The following is an 18091-nucleotide window of genomic DNA, read 5'->3' as shown; positions in this document are numbered from 1 at the left end:
TCGTCGTTTTTTTTTCCATGCTGCGTCACCTGGTGACCACGGTCCAACTTATCGTGAACGCGCGACTCCTTTGCGTCGTTGCAGTTGCATTGGGCGTTGGCTTTTCGGGAGTCTTCTTTCCAGTAAAAGTAAATCGTTTCTGGTTTTTGGTCGATGACTGTTAAATTGTTTATTATTTTCTGTTCGGCGACGATTTTCACGTTCACTCCGGCGTTCAGCAGATATCATCCACGCAAGGTTTTTATAACTTTGATTCAGTTGTAAAACAACAAGAATAGTCGTCACGCTACGTCAACATTCCGACGGTAAACACGACCCTATCGATTATTCAGATTTAAGTCAATAAGCCGTTCAATTAAAAGAAGAAAAAAGAAAAATTAATACAGGTAAACTATAATGTAGCGCTTTTTAAATGTTTCATTATAATTGTAGGGAATTATGACATTTTTGAGTTTTAATAATCGTTCTCATTTATTATTTTTATTTACCTACTAAAATGCATGTTTTAAAATACTGAATCTGAAAGTATTTGAAAACATTGTTGCTTTTATTTACACAGCAAGTAAGGTTTTTCATAATGAAAAGGTAGAACTAACAGATTTAATCACTGTTTGTACTTTTTAAGTTTTATTTAGGTACATTACCTACTATTTAGTAAATTTAATATTACAATCGACTCTAAAATATCTTTTTGAATAGGAATCAATGGGTTTTCAACCTTCCGGCAATATATTTTTATTCATATATAATTACTTTCATACAATAAACATTTTAAATAAAAACAAATAAATTGTTTTGAGTTCAATTAATTAATTTTTTAATTTTTAAAAATTGATGTTCATTTTACTATGTTATATATTTCTTACAGATAAGTGTTAAAAAAACTATTTTAATATATGATATTGATTAGTCACTGAGTTAATTTAGAGAGATATTACTGGGCTTTTAGAACATACTGTTTTTATGTATTTCTTTTTTGTATATTTTAAACTTTTGGGGCCCACGCTAACATCTGCTTGAAAAATTATAAAAATACTATTATTTTGAATAACAATCAATTGTTGTCTAGTTTTTTTTTTTTTTTGTAAAAAAATAGAAAATTTTAATTTTATACTTTACAAAAAAAATATACTATTGTTTCTGATTTTTTAATTTAAAGTACAAATAATTATTATGTACTATAGTAGAGTATGTAAAACACCATTTTGTAATATACATAACAGGTCACTCCACAAATGTATGCATATTAATTATTAACAGTGGTAATATCAATTCCTTATTTCTACTTTATACCATTGTATAATATTAAGTTAGTATTCTAGTACCTAACAGTAAACACACACATATACATATAAACTATAACCAATGCTAATGAAAAGACATATTAAAATTATTTATAATACATAGGAAATTTTATTCCTTTTCTATTATAATAAGTCCTATCTATTACTTTTTACTTTAGTTTTGCACTTTTTATTAACAGTTATAGTTTTTATGTTAATTGTTATCTTATTTTACTGTCAAAACCATTAGAGAGTTTAATCTAGTATAGCTTGTCTCAAGAATCACCATAAACTTTAGAAGAATAGTAAAGTAGTTTTTGTAATATTTCTATTGTTCTGTATTTTTTAGTTAAAAATGTTTTTTAACAGCCATTGAGAAATTTTATTTTTATTTGTAATTGAGGCTTCATGAATTGAAACTATAGTATTATTTTTCAACAGCTTAACCTCAGTTTCTAGTTGGTCACTGTTGCATGGAAAATCTTTTGGTAGAAATTGAATGTTGACAAATTATGTTTTTATAATTAATAATTTATAAACAGCATTAGTTATTTTGATTACATATTGACTAACTTGACTTATCAATGTTACAAATCATTGTATTTTTTATAAGATGAAAAGTTTTTCTTTAATTATCTGATGAAATTATATTTTAATATAGTCTATGCAAGAAACATTTTCCCTTTTTTAGTTGATAGAATTGAAATGTTTAATTTTTTACTTATGTATATACTACTGTTAAATATTGCTTTAAATGGTTTGCTGTTCTTATTTCTATAAAAGTTGGGTGGAAAGTTTTATGTTGTCCATATTTGAATATTTATTATAGCTTACTTTATAGTATTTTACAATAATTTTATTGTTTTAAAGCTTATATTAATAGTCTTCCTATAAAAATAAATATTCTAGGGCACTTCTTTATATAAATAAATATATTAATTGTATGTAATAGTAATATGATCATGCCGCCTATGACCAAAACGTATGTATGCAATGTAAACACTTTTTTTATGAATAAAAATGAGAAGTTTATTTGTTTTAAATGTTATAAAAATTATTCTATTATTCAATAAAACTAAAATAATTACAAATAATATAATATAACTACACATCATTACAATAGAATCATCTTATATATCTAAAATTTATTTTAATTTAATGTAGAAAACTTTTACAGTAAAAAGTTAATAATATTCAAAACATTTTAAAACTTCATCCTTAATTAAGGAACATAAAAAGTGAAGTATTCAGACATCCCAGAATCTATTTACCATGTTCAACATTTAGATAACTTTTTAACTAAAAAATTTTTTAATAAAGAATTTTTTCACAAAACAAATATTGTAACGTCCCCTCTTCACCTGGCTAGCGCTCTCACGTCGCCATACCGATAGAGTTATGTTTTGATTAACGAGGTCTCGGGGAATCGACCTCGGTGTGTAATATTAATATACTAGATCAGGGTTACCTTAATCAAGTAAAGCACAGTTGTTATAAATGTAATGTATATTTTACAGATAATTTGTAATTATATAATAGAATATAGGTTACCGATCTGGGTAGGTTTGACAAGCCGTGAGTGTGGATTGATGATGGCCGCATGGATCGTTTGAGGAGTCTTCTTGTCGTTTGTTCTGCTCCGTGTCGCACACTCTCCTACACTACACATATTGGTAATCATTATATACCCTAGACTGCTGCCTAAAAGCCTTAGGTCAGCAGTCAGCCCCGCTTGCCATTCCTCACACTCAGCATTTTAACAACGTGTGCCCTACTTAAAGAATAATGTACGATGTCAATAAACGACAATCGTTACATGTACCCTTGTCCATTTAAATCTGGACCCCAGATTTGGGAGGTAGAAGTAACAGTAGCTGAGTTGAATCTTAAAGTCTAATCTCAAGAAATAAAAGTACTCCAACCACCTCCGACAGTATTTTCTTGGTTGGACTTCATTTAGTTGTATATATAGTATATACACCACCAAACCAAGGCAAAGGGCTAACTTTATTTATTCTTATTATTTTTTTTTTTTTTTAATTTTCAAAATCAAGATACATAAATGTAGGTAGAGTGTAGGTGGGTAGCTCTTTCCTTTCTTCATATCGACAACCACGGTTGTTTTCTGTGAATGTAGTGAGTTTATTTTTAGTATATTATTAAAAGACATTAATGTATGTCTATTGCTCTATTGCTTATTATGTTTGTTCCAGTCATAAAAATTTGTAGAAATATTTTTATCACTTGTTGAACCTTTGAAATAATATGACATAGATATCCAGTGCCTTGTTGAAGCTTATCTCATATTTGAAGTTGAATAGATACATGATGGAATAATTCTCTAATATAGTGAATATCACAAAATCATGCAAAATAGGTACCACTAAATACAAGTTTGAATAATGTATACTTAAATTTAAATTTTTTTTAAATTGATATACTTCAATACAGTGATTAATGATTATACATGTAAAGACTTGATAAAATAGTTGGTAGATCATACAATTTTTATTTTTTAACCCGAGGGTCCAGAGTTTAAGCTCTATGTTGATACCACTGATACACTGGTATAACTGGAAGATAAGTATATACAATTTATAATAAGGATTATGATCAAAGTCACTCATTACATTTGTTATTACTTCATTTTCAATTTTATCATTGCCAAACACTATTTTTGGCATATTTACTTATAATTTATTTGAAAATATCAGGAAGTTGATAAGATAAATACATTTAAAAAAATAAAATAAAAATTGTATCAGTATTATAATACTTATTTAATTAAATTCAAATGCTTTTTCAGGAAACTAAAATTATAAGACAAAAGATCTCACTTTATATTTTATCTACCCGGTGAAAGTAATGTCTTATTTATTAATTTAATATGAATAAAAATAAATTTAAAAGACAATATCAATTTTTAATTTACCTATGCTCAAGTTTGTCTATTACTATGATGAACCACAGTAAATACTTAAAAAGATGTGTGAATTCTTATGTTATTTGTAATATGAGAACTGGTAAACTATTTTAAAGCTAAAAGATTCTGATCATTTTTGCTTGCTTATCTTTTTCTCAAATTGTTTTAAGAAGTTCAAATTTTATGTTACTAAAATTATTTAATTATTTGATATGTTTCATGTTAATAATCTTGATGAAACACTAAAATAAATAAGGAAAGCTATAAGAAAAATAAATATTTTTATTAGCTTATCTCAAAAAATATCTATTTTTATTTTAAATTTAATTACATTTTTTTCAATATATAAAATAAAATTTATAGCCAAGTAAACCAAGTTAAAACAACTTAAAACATGAAAAAACTTAGATCATTGTTAGGTATGTGTTCTCATTACAGAAAATGCATTAAAAAAATTAAGCAAACTTAGCCCGCCCTTTCACAGAATTAATAATAAAAAAAAAAAAATGATGTATTATGGAACTTTATAAAAAATTATATTTATAAAAAAACCAATCAACAGGGTTTTTCTATTTACCTTATGCTACTTCACAAACTGGTACTGAATTTAGTACCTTTTTTTTTTTTAAATAAAGCAAATAATTAAACGTATAAAAGAAATATATAATAAAATTTATAAAAATATATTAGAACATATAATCTATTGCAAATTAATAAAAATAATATAATATAAAAAAAAAAATAATATATTATATATTAAATAATTGTACTAATTCAAAAAATTCACTAAAATAATAATGTGCACAATAATCTTCAAATCAGTCTAATATTTTAGTGGATTATAAATTTTTAAATGCACTACCTTTTAATAACACAATAGTTGGTTAATATGGGTATTTCTTAGAAATATTACTTTGGGGCCCTTAGAATAAACAGAATTTAAAAAAAATAAATATTAGTAATATTACTATTTTTTTACATAGGTATTATATAAGATTGTACTACTTAAAACTTTAATATATTATATAATGATAGCCCTCTAATAGTAATGCTTTCAGAGCCTATTCCAGAAAATTCATTATATTATGTAGGACGTAGGTACATACATAAAAATAAAATTTAAATATGATGTAGTCAAAAGCATAGATAAAGTAGCAATATTGCGTTGAATTGAAACATACAGAAAAATAAACACAAAAAGAAAATTGTTTGTCGAACCATGTGTCAATAAATCACCAATATTTGTAATAAATAGATAAATAAATAAAGCTTATTATAATTTTCTTTAACACTACTTACTATTTAAATAAAATTGTTTATGTAAATTATAATATAAATTTATTTAATAATACATAATGATAATAATATAAACAGTACTTATCAATATCATTATTCATCATTATTGTTATTAAATATTTATTGAGGTGAATTACTTGATGTAATTATTCATTATTCTTTTTATTAATTTAATAAACTAAAAAATTTAATAAATTATAATATTGGTATGTACAATCATAAGTACTAGTCATATAATAGTAAGTATTTAGTGTAAAATGGTAAAATCATGTTAAATGATAGATATTAATAAAGTAATCCAGACACATTTGAAAATTAAATTATTAGTAAACAAATTTTAATATTGTGAATAATAATAAATATAATGATATAACACATTAACGTGCAGCAGCATTGGGTCATACGTGGTAACTTAAAAACCATACTAATTATACTAATACCACAGATTAAATAAAACTGCTAATACTGTAATATGAACTGTTACACCTGATATTGTAATGTGTCATCACAACATTTGTTCTTCCCTAATAAACTTATATCTTCCTATCTATATAGACAATCTATTATAACACTATTTATTGTCTATAATTTATAGGATATAATAACTTCATCACAATTTTAAATTAAATTACAATTTCATAAATAAATCAAATCCCTCGATAAAATAAGACTTGGATAGTCATATTAATAATTCTAGTCCTTGTTGTTCAAATGTTTGTAATGAAAAAGTGTGAAAAAAAGCTGGCCAACTTAGTCTCATCTGAATAACCAGGATAAATTTTGTAAATTATTTCCATTTTTTCCCTAGTTTTATTATTATTAGTACTATTTTTTAAAGCTTTATACTTCATTAAAAATTGTTAATAATTAGTGAGAACGAGAGATATGTTTTATACAGGTATGGTACCTACACTAAATGTTAAAAGTTAACTCTCCATTTCATATATTTTAATTAATTATAACTTTGGTGTTATTTATGTTAGAAACTTTATTTTTTCCCCAAACATTTTCGATTTGAATTCCTTGTAAGTCCCCTACTTAGTTCGGGGTTGTAAAATCATTTCCAAATATTTTTTTGATTTTTTCTGTAATACATTTAATTGAAGTTTTAGAATACTTTAAGGAACTATCACATTAAACTTCATACACTTTTTAAAGTTTTTTGGGAATAAATTTTGTGTTTAGGTGTTTAACTCTTATATTAAGATTGTTAGTCTATAATATTTAAATCATTTTTTTTTTTTTTAAGATTATAAATCATCCATATCATGTAATGAATCATTAATTTAATAATTATTGAATAATTGTAATCGGCAATTACTATAATAACCAATGCATGTTTAAATTAGACTCCTAATAGACTCTTTACTAGATAGTTAAATAATATTTCTAAAAAACTATTATTCATATTCATAGAATATCCAAATAAAAATTATATAATATTATGTTGAAGTTAATAATATGTTAATTTTGTATTGATATATTAATAAAAGCTTTTAATAGAATTTAAATTAACTTTAAGAGTAATATAACATAAAAATTGGAAGTATATTTATTTCTAATTCTAAGTTTTTGCTCCTTCGCCAGCTTGGCTCAGCTGTATGCTTGTAATTGTTTCAATTTTTTAAACTGATTTATGAGTAGAATTTCTAGATGTATGTGTAAGTTCTATAACAAAACAAAGTTGTATTATACTATTAGTTAAATTTTTATAATTATTTTTAACCCATGTATATTGGGCAAAATTTAAATAATCAACTAATTTATTAAGGACTATATTACCATATTTGCCACAGTATTATTCATTTTCCTATGATATATTATTAATGTAAATAAATATTTTATACAACATCTTTTTAGTTTAATTTTTTTTTAATTTATTAAAAATAATATTTTGTGTTATTAAAAAACATTTAAATATTCAACAAATAAATAGCTATCTAATATCTAAAATATATATATTTTAGATATAGTTAAAAGTAATATAAATTTATCAGTTAATTTAACTTCATTAAAATATTAAATAATAAAAAGAGTTATTAAAAATAATTAAAAATTATGCATCATTAATAATAATATGTACTTTATGAAATACATTTTGTATCAAATTTAATGTTAGCTTATTTAGATATATTTATCATACCAAATAATTTAATCTAGTATAAATGTATATTATAGGACAACTTCGAAATTAAATTTATAAAAAAAAACCAAATATTTATCTCATTAAAATTAAATTTAAGTACCTATATCTGTATTTTATTTGGGTAAATAGAGTATAGTTTAAACATAGTAAAAATTCCAAGAATAAAAAACAGGAATATATTTATAATATATATTAAACTGACTAACAATAATAAATATTATCTTATAATAAGTATAGGTTTTCAATTGAAATAGGGTAAATTGTAAATACATTTCTATATTAATGTTTTTGGCCCTGTTCAATCATTAAATTTTACACCTAATAAAAATAAATTAAATAGGTACATACTAGTTATGAAAAAAAGGTTTTATTAAAATTTAAAAGTATTTTTGGAACTTTTGTGTCCATTATAGGTGAATATTCTGGGATATTCATTTGATATTAGTTTTCTCAATATACATTTTACTAATTTTTTTATATCACCTCCTCTAATCAAGGACAACATTTTTATTACCTATGGTCAAGTATCAAGACTATTAAAAATTATAATTCATATTATAAAACATATGCTTGCGATTTTGCTATAAAAAGTTTCAGTAAATTGATTAGGAGATAATTTTTGTTTTTCTTGTATGTCATTCAAAATCATCATTATTGTGTGTTAATACTCTCTGCGTTTCTTGCTTCTTGTATTTAATGTTACTTATTGTTTAGTGATTTGTGTTTATAAAATCAATATTATTGACAATGAAATTCATTATAAATTTTAATTTTTGCTTGAATACACGCGTGATTATGTTATGGTGATCTGTAGACATTGTTCAGGCAATAGAATTTTTTTATTTTATTTCACGTAGGATTGCATGCGAATGTGATAAATAAATCTAGACGACCGTATTCAAAGACTTTATCTTTGTATCTTGTGCCTATGCATGTGCCGTGAGTTTCTTGTGAACGTAGCTGACAGTGTGACCATTTTTCTCAGTTAATTGGGATTGCAATCAGTAGCAATTGCTTTGCATAAATGAATGTATTCTTCTGAGTGTAGCTTGGTTTAATTCAATCAAATGAAGAGAAGTCGTTCTGTCTCGATTTTTGCATACATATTTACCATGTATTGATGAAACAATCGCTGAAATTATATTTGTGAACGTCTGCATTATCATGAATTCTGAATTGTTATGAATAGTAATTAATTTACACTGACTTCCTTATTGATCTCTTCATCTGTTTATTGATTTCTCGTTTTGGTACTAAAATTATATTCATCTTCTTTTTGTTGGTATAAAATTTTAACGCATCGTTTAAATGAAGGAGACTTGCTGAACATTACCATCTTTGCGATAAAGACCTATATATTACATGAATTAAATTCTTCTCCTATTATGAAAATCACCACTTCATTATTGGTGCGTTGTATTATCTTTGGTTAACTGATATTGTGGCTGTTCTAATGACAACTACATAATCATCAGTTGTCATTCGCTTGAGTGCTGTCCTTAATAGTCGAACTTATTCGTTGTGTTGATGGAACAAATTTTGTAATGTAGCAAAAATTCCTCGATTAGTGCTGGTATTGAATCGACAACGTTGACGAACTTATGCATCAGAGATTCCCATGAAATAAATTTGGATAAGTTAGTGAACTGCCCCCGGCAGTGGCAGAAGTGATCCAGCGCGATGATAAATTTGCCCTTGCTTTTAGAACTTCGCCATGTAATTGTTACATGTTATTTCTGTTGCATTGAACGATTTGAAACACGAATTGTATTTGTGTATGTTTAAAAAAATAGTGTTTCGATTAATTTGAGTCTCATGATACCAACATTGATAATGGTATTTGACTGACAAATGCAATTTTGGCAATTTAACTTTTCCACTTACGCAGCATAGTTTTAGAGTTTAATTTTTTAATTTTAATGCATTGCAAAATTCGTATAACTTATCTATTTTTCCATAAATAACATTTACGAAGATTATAATAATTGATAATTAGCATTGTAGTAATTTAACGTAGCAAGATTCAAATCAACGCGTAGATTCGTTTGAATCAAACATTGTGTTTTCATTTGATTACCAGACATATTTATCATTAGTCAATTATTTCATTCAAACGGACTTATGTAGTACGTAGTCAATCAGCTTTCAATTATTATTCTCGCTGCTCGTTCAAGAAAAACGTATTTGAGCAGTTTATATTTAAACAGCTTCTACTATTGTTTTCTGTTACTCGTTGGTTTCAGAAGTTCATAATGCCTTTTATTTCGTACTTGAGGTATAGGTTTACTAATTGACTGACGTTTAAAGGGCTTAACTGTTAACGATGCTCGCAAATTTCCGAGAAAATCATTAAAAAAATTAGAGAACACTTAACAATGTTTTGATTATTTTTTATAAGGAATTTAATTTACATACATTTTAAAATACAGTAAGTTCCTGTTACAACAAACTCCAAGGGACCGAATTTTTTTTTCGTTGTAACAAAATTTCAAAAATTCAAATAAAAAAATTATGTTATTCAAGTTCAAATAAATAATTCAAATATAAATGTAAATAATTTGCGAAAAAAAACAACTTATATTGTAGATAATCGACAATCTTTTTTTGAACAAGGTTTGCTGTTTTAATGGAAAGTAAATAATTTTTTAGTTGATGAAAGTTTGTAAAGATGAAGTTTGGTACATCACTTTGTGATATAATGAATGTTCGCATTACTTCCAAACTTGATAAGGCTTCTGATAAAGTGACATTGAACACATCATCTTCTATTACAGCTTTTTCATCTTCACTACTTTCATCAGTGGCTTCATCTTCGCTGTTTTTAATGGATTAAATTATTTCTACTTCGATTAGTTAATAACACATTGAAAGTTGTCATCTGCACTAAAACAATCTTCTAAATGCACGTCGTCAGGAACGATGTTTTATTTTTCGCAATGATTCAAATTTGCTCTAACTCAGATTTTTAGACGCCGTTCGTATTTGATTCACCATATTCGGCCACTTCTGTTGCTAAATTGGTTTCTTTGGTTGCAGTTGCATGTTTTCAACAGTTAGTTATTGTTGATTGACTGATATTATCCCAAGCTCCGCATATTAATTTGATAACTTCCTTCACATTGCATTTTCTTTGGATATTATTATTTAAATCGTATAAAATTTGATATAACAAAACAGTTTTGTAGTGTAATTTTACAGCTCTGTTGATACCTTGGTCAAGAAGTTGAAGTACAGCTGTGCAGTTAGGTGGTAAATATTTCACACGAATGTAATCCAATTTTGGTGGTTCATTATGTGGAGTACAATTATCGATAAGAAGAATTTTCCTCTTCTTCTTTTTTATTTCTCTATCAAAATCTATCAACCTATTATTAAAAATTATTTGTGTTATCCATGCTTTTTTGTTAAATTTATAGATGCATGGCAAAGATTTGCAGTTTTTAAAATAACGAGGTTTTGCGGATTTGTCGATGATGAGAATTTTTTGTTTCTCCATTCTCGATTTGTTACTTGTTGTAACAGAGCTGTGATGCGTTGTTTGGAAACTCTACTTCCTACACACTTATCTACTTATCTCTTTTTTGGGCTAATGTCTTTTTTAGTTCAAGCTGAAAAAGCACTCCAGCTTCATCTGCATTAAAGACATCGTTCGGGTTGTATTTCTTTATGAGTGCTGCAACTTCTCCATTACGCCATTCGTTAACTGAATTCATTGGCACGTCACTTGCCTCCCCAGAAATGCATTTGATCACCACACCATACCACTCACGGAAACGATTTAAGCATCTAACACTTGCTTGGAAATTCTCAACTTTGAGCATTTTAGCAAATTGTATTGAGATTCGTTTAACAATGTTTTAATAGCTTTTCGGTAGAGGACTTTTATGACATTTGTTATAACGCGATTTTTCGTTGTATCGGTATTTGTTGTAACGAAATTTACTATATATAATATATAAATTACTGAAAGAAATGTTTTATTTATGTTGAAAGTCTAACATAGACTCATTTTCTAGCGTCGAAATTCTTTTAAGAGTTATTTTAGCCACAATTAGTTTGGTGGGTTTTGATATGAAAATCGGGGCGTGATCTGAAGTTATATTGCGATTTTTGGAAAAGAATAAGCACTTATAGTGAAGAAAATGATATTTGAGCTATTTATCAACTTTGAAAAGAAGGAAATATCTGCATTTTTTCTACGACTATATAAAGTATTGAGATTGAGAATATTTTGAATATCATTTAAAGAATTATAGTTGTTATTATTATAATTATTATTATCATCACCAATAATATATTTATTTTTATTATGTGATACTAAAACTATAAATTTATAAAAATACAATTTTTAAATTAATTACCTTTCTTTTTTTTTAGTGACTATGAATAACTATATTACTGATGAAAGTTGTATCAATATGCTGAATTCTTTCCGGACTTGTGATCTCAGAGCTCTATTGGAAGCTTTCGACGATACATTTATAGGCGGAGACAGAGATGAATTAAAAAGCCGGGCAATTGAATTATTAAAGACTGATACAACTCATTTTATCCCAATCACTCACCATAAATATAAATCTAAGATATTTAAAATGCATGAGTCTTTGCCTACGACCACTTATATAAAAATAGAATGTGGTTATGAACCAATACAAATGGATCAAGCTGAATCAACTCGGGTTATACCTCAAATTCAAAGAGACAAACGTAAAAACTCAATTGATGAAAATGCTGTTCCTGCAAAGATCATGGTTGATAGTAATATTCAGTATACGGCCAACCGTCAACAATCAGTTATTACTGCAGTATCATCTCAAATGCCCTTAAATATCAATGAGGTGTCAAAAAATGTTAATAACGATAAATTGAATAATGAGAAGGATAAGTCTTTCGCCTTATTTTCAACCCATCTCAAGTTCAAAAGTTTGCCATTTTATAATAACATTTACGAAGTTATCAAGCCAAGAATTCTAAGTGATTCGCCAAAATGTATTTTATGATCATTCTTCATAAATAAATTATACTAATTATATATATTTTGTTTCAGTTGCGAATGGAGAGAAAATCAAATTTGCTCTGTCATCTGATCACGTCAAACTTCTCAACAAGATTTCAAACATTGACACTAGAAAAAATAAAAATACTTTTAAATTACAAATTAGAATTTGTGAGCTGAAAAAAAATTTTTACATGTTTTCACAATGTTTTTCACATGAGGTATCAGATTGTTTTCCTCCTGGTCTTGAAATTAGTTTTGGTACTGGATCAAATATATTTCTACCTATTGATTCGAGATCAGGAACTGAACGTAGACCATCTGCAGAACCTATTGATTGTACTAAATTTGTAATATCTACTTCAAGCATTGAAGATACTCTCAATATAAAGTGGACTCCTAACGGAAATAGATATGTTCTGAAAATGTGTGTTGTACAACTATTGACTGCCAAAGATTTGTTGGAAAGTATTCTAAAAAATAGTAGAAGAAGTTCAGAAAAGACCAAAGTTGATATAATTAAAATGTTTGCAAAATGTAATTCAGATTTGATCACTACGTATTATTGTGTTTCCTTGGTGTGTCCACTAAGTAAACTCAGAATGAATATACCTGCAAAATCAGCCAATTGTCGTCATTTAAAATGTTTCGATGCTTATACATTTCTTAAAATGAATGAAAATAAGCCAACATGGAGATGCCCAATATGTTATAAACCTTGCTTGTTCAAAGATATAATAATATTTGATTATTTTTTGGAAATTCTCAGGAATCCAAGACTAAATGGCTCTACAGATATAATGCTTTTATCAAATGGTACATGGTATGTATATGAAGATACGAGTAATACAATTAATTCGATGGGTATTACTTATGATTCTGACATTATATGTTTGGATGATTAAAAATCCATTGTTTGAGTTGGAAAAAGAACAAGATAATGAGATCAGGTTTGCTCATGCTGTATATTTAAATCCAGATGTTTTTTTTTTAAATAAGGCACAAGATTTATAATAGCTACAACAATCTGTTATTAGATTTTCAGTTCCTAACTAGTAGAAGTTATTGAAATAAATTATTTATCTCCTCAAGTTCAAAAGTTGCCATTTTATGATAATATTTACGAAGTTATCAAATCAATAGTTCTAAATGATTCACCAAAATGTATTCATAATCAGGCCCGGCGCGAGGGTAAGGCGACTCAGGCGGTCGCCTAGGGCGCCATTTTCAGGGGAGCGCCGAAATTGCTTTTTACAATTTTGCACACTTTTGTTAGTAATTTTTTTTATTAAATATAAAATTCCTAAAACTTTGTATTGAAATATAGATAATTATTATTATGGTTATTCTGTTTAGCGTACTAACGTAAAATGTTTATCTTATGTATTGTTCTACAAATATAAAAATTCCCGAATATTTGTTATCGTTTAATCGGGATCGCGTCAAGCCATTGTGACTCATGACTACGTCTCGTCCGTCCATCACTTATCAGCTTATTCTGTGTGTTTAAAAATACACGTTAATTTTATTATAGTATTATACCTATATTATTATTTTACTGATTGACGATCGTACTATACGGGTCAGTGATCATACTTTTATTGTCATTTTGTTTTTGCTCTTTGAAACGAGTACTTACGCCATCGCCTAGTTGACGATTAAATTTCACTAGTTATTAGGTAAGTTATAACTTTAACAGAAAATAGAAAGTAAATAATATAATATATTTTAATTTATTATTTATTAACACGTTTGCTGCTGCATCTGTTGGAATACTATATTTATTTTATGTTTAATATACCTTATATTAGTATATTAGTATAATTTATACTTGATAAGAATTAATTAATAATATTATACAAATTATTACAATTAATTTAGGAAACGCTTTAGTTAGAATGGCACCGAAAAAGAAATTATCTGGAGCAGAAAACTTAAAAAAAAAGATTAAGAGGGAATTAGAAATCAAGAAAAGTGTTGATCGATAACAAATTTAAATAAATATTTTATTTATGTTATGTTTTATTGTACTCTCTATTTCCATTTATTATTAATTTCTGTATTATTATTTATTTTTTTTTTTTTTGTAGTATGTAGGTATTTTATATTTATATGTGAATACTATACCTATTACATTATATTTCTTTATACGTTATTTTTTTTTTAATTAAGACGATAACAAATAATGTACAAACTACAAGTTAAGAATTATACATCATTTTTCCGTATTTTTATCCATGAATAACATTTTTTCCGAGTATTATAATATTATGGGTTGTATGTAAAAGGCGCCAATTGGCATTTTGGCCTGGGGCGTCATTTAGCCTTGCGCCGGGCCTGTTCATAATGTATTCATTCTATTTGCTATAACTGAAGTCACCTAATTTATTTTTAATTTTTTTTTATTAATACGAGCAAAACGATTTTAAAATATGGGTATAACAACTTTTTAAATTTTAATGTAAGGTTCTACTTATAGAATAGGTAATTAAAAGATAAAAATATTAATATTTTCTCTTTCAACTAAAATATTCAATTATTATTTAGAGTTTGAATCAAATATGTTGATTCGTGTTATTGTATATCTTTGGTACAGTAATGTAAATTTAAGTAAGAAAACGGACCTAGTATAGGTCATGATCAAGTATTTTAACACAACCCAGTGTTACTCCATTAAAAACTTTGTTAATTTATTACCCATCTCTACAGTGTTAAAGATTATAGGCGTAAAGGAATATTGTATTGATAGGAATAAGGTAACTTGCAAGCAGATTAAATAAATAGCTTAAGAGTTTCAAAAAAAAAAAAAAATGTTTAACATTTGTTATGCCCCATTTTTCGTTAACGACGAAAATTTATCTTTAGTTGGGTTCAAGAAAAGTGAGCGTTTCTACCCGATAATCAGAGTTCAAGAATTGTTGGAATCAAAATTGGATTTTCAATGTTGTAGTGATTTTGTGTAGTCATGGGGTTCTGTCCACGCTGTTGGGTAGAGTACAGTAGGTACTCGAATAGTCAGTTGTCACTTTTCATTAACCCTACTAAGTTTTAAATGTATTCATTATTTTCTATTTTAAGTACATACGTTTAATAATATTTTGTCTAAATGTGTGATGTTTTTATCATAAGTTTTTTAAATATTTTATTTTTTTTTTTTATTATTATTATTCTTATATTCTTAATTGATTGAAATATAATGCGTAATATGAAACAAAAATTAATTTATGTTTTGATTTTTAAAAAGCCTGAAAATTGTGTTCAATAATTTCTAACTGACTATAAAATGTTATTTCTTTACCTATCTATCGCCTTTCAATCCTATTATTCATGTTGTTTCGACGACAACAAAAACCAGTGATGATATTTTGCAACAACCAGCTGTTGAACGACATTTGGAAAATCACGTGACAATTGACATTTTAAGGTCAATGGTTAATAATTTACTTATAAGGATTATAATTCTGTGATTCACCATCATGAACCATTTATGACTGATGCTAGCACATTATACTTTAAGGATTGAACAATAGATGGGTTAAACGCAACTAAAGGTATGTCTTTATATTATATAATATATATAATTTTGTTTACTTTATTGATATTATATTTAAATAATTTATAATTATTTTTTAAATATTTACTAAAGATTTATTTAAATAATAACTATATTTATTCATGGTAAAATCCTTAAAGAATATTCGTTGTTTACTCCAATATAACTGATAATTTAATATTCATCTAATGATAATACATAGGTGCATAGTTCTTTTTTCATTAATTACAACGTGTTTATTAATTAGGTAGATACGCTATTTAAAGTTTCTTTCTTCGTTCTAACCAAAATTAATGTTAAAAGCCCTGTAGTTTGTGAAAAAATGTGTGGTATAAATTGTAAAACGTAATTATTATAAAATAAAAATAATTTGATTTTATGAAAATTACATTAATAAGTTTCTTTTGTTTCAAACGCGTGGCCGTTTCGTCATAATCTTATAAATATATGACATACAATATACACATTCAAATTTTTATTGAAAAACCTTGTATTATATTTTCTATTCTTAGTTATAAAAAAAGAATGTTTCATAAATTTATAATTATTAAATTATTTGTAAATATTCGCTATTTTATTAATATTTTAACTTAAAATAAATAAATAAATTTAATTTTTTTTAAATTCTTTTAAAAAAAGTTATCCCTATGTATTTTTAATATTTTAAAAAAACTATAATAAAACTTCTAAGGAATCTTGTATTAAATTTTCAAAATTTTAAATGTTAATAAATAACATAAAAAAGTAAAGACAATTTCTCGACTATTTAAAATTTACACTTCAGACACTTATTAATCATATTTTTTATTTTAAGCTCAACTCTTATTTTTTTTTAAATTCCAGCAATAAGTTATGAGGAATACTTTATTTTAAATTTTCAAAAATTAGGCATGAATGTATCTATGATGATTAAATTAAATTTATTGACTTACCGTTAAACGGCTTGAAAATAGGATCGTGGTATAAAATAAGCAATTATTTTAGCTTAAAACATCATTACAAAATGAATACACTTAACTTTCACTTGGTATCTAAAATATGTTTCAATAGTTTCATCATTTTTATAACCTATTAACATTGAATTGATTATGGTGAGTACCTACTGAGTAGATATAAATACTCATAATTCAACAAAAAAAAAAAAAAAAATTACCTATACTTAGCATAGTAATACTAATTTTTATTGACTGGAAATGTATTTCAATTTACTATATAATAGGTATATAGTAAATATATACTACGAGTTTCTCAAGTTTTTTTCAAGTTCTGTTTCCGGCCTAGGGTATTCACTTGCAGCGATTTTCACCAACCTAGGGTTCACCGGTTCTAGTACTTATATAAAGTAAGAACAATGATAATAAATTTTACACGATTAGAGTTATTCATAAATATTATGGTGAAAATATATTATTTTACAGTTATAGTTGAATAGGTACATATAAAATAATATTATAATTTATTGGTACTAAATAAATTTGAATTGTTTGAACTTTGAACTATAATCTTATCCTTGTTGTTTTATAGACTTACCTAAGTGTGTAGGTATTTTATATTATTATATAATATTATACACATACCAATATGACTATACAACTTGTACTTTGGATTCATTTAAAAGTTTATTATAAACGTATTATTTTCTGCAATTATTATTTTCGAGTTCTAAACAAACTATACGTGGCACATACAAGTTTTCTACTGATTTACTTGTAAAATATTAGTTACAAAATATCGTTTATTTATGTGTTATGATCTTATGGACTTATTGTTTTACTTTGATTCGTATAAAGAATAAATACACAATGATCAACATGTTATAAAAGTATTATGTATTTAATAGTGCAGGAATGTTAGTATGTAACTGAAATGAACACGATTGTAAAATGTAAATTAT

The 18091-nt window shown here is 25.8% G+C and overlaps 2 protein-coding genes across 2 annotated transcripts; one reads left to right on the top strand and one right to left on the bottom strand.

The window, feature by feature from the left end:
* On the top strand, positions 1-13987 carry LOC112593166 (E3 SUMO-protein ligase PIAS1-like). Its single transcript, XM_025337498.1, has 3 exons — positions 1-386; positions 12026-12637; positions 12696-13987. The coding sequence occupies exons 2-3, from the start codon at positions 12031-12033 to the stop codon at positions 13547-13549; spliced, it is 1461 nt and encodes a 486-aa protein (XP_025193283.1). The 5' UTR covers positions 1-386; positions 12026-12030; the 3' UTR covers positions 13550-13987.
* LOC112593265 (tigger transposable element-derived protein 6-like) lies at positions 7096-11469 on the bottom strand. The gene is made up of 4 exons (XM_025337629.1): positions 11219-11469; positions 10819-11013; positions 10364-10463; positions 7096-7170 (listed from the first exon to the last, which is right to left on the bottom strand). The coding sequence occupies exons 1-4, from the start codon at positions 11467-11469 to the stop codon at positions 7096-7098; spliced, it is 621 nt and encodes a 206-aa protein (XP_025193414.1).
* Positions 13988-18091: the final 4104 nt, after the last annotated feature.

The sequence above is a fragment of the Melanaphis sacchari genome, unplaced genomic scaffold (assembly GCF_002803265.2).
Source record: "Melanaphis sacchari strain LSU unplaced genomic scaffold, SCAv2.0 Contig1_pilon_pilon, whole genome shotgun sequence".
NCBI classification, from domain to species: Eukaryota; Metazoa; Arthropoda; class Insecta; order Hemiptera; family Aphididae; genus Melanaphis; species Melanaphis sacchari.
Note: the sequence above shows the minus strand (reverse complement) of the source record. Positions and strands in the feature narration are given on the sequence as shown.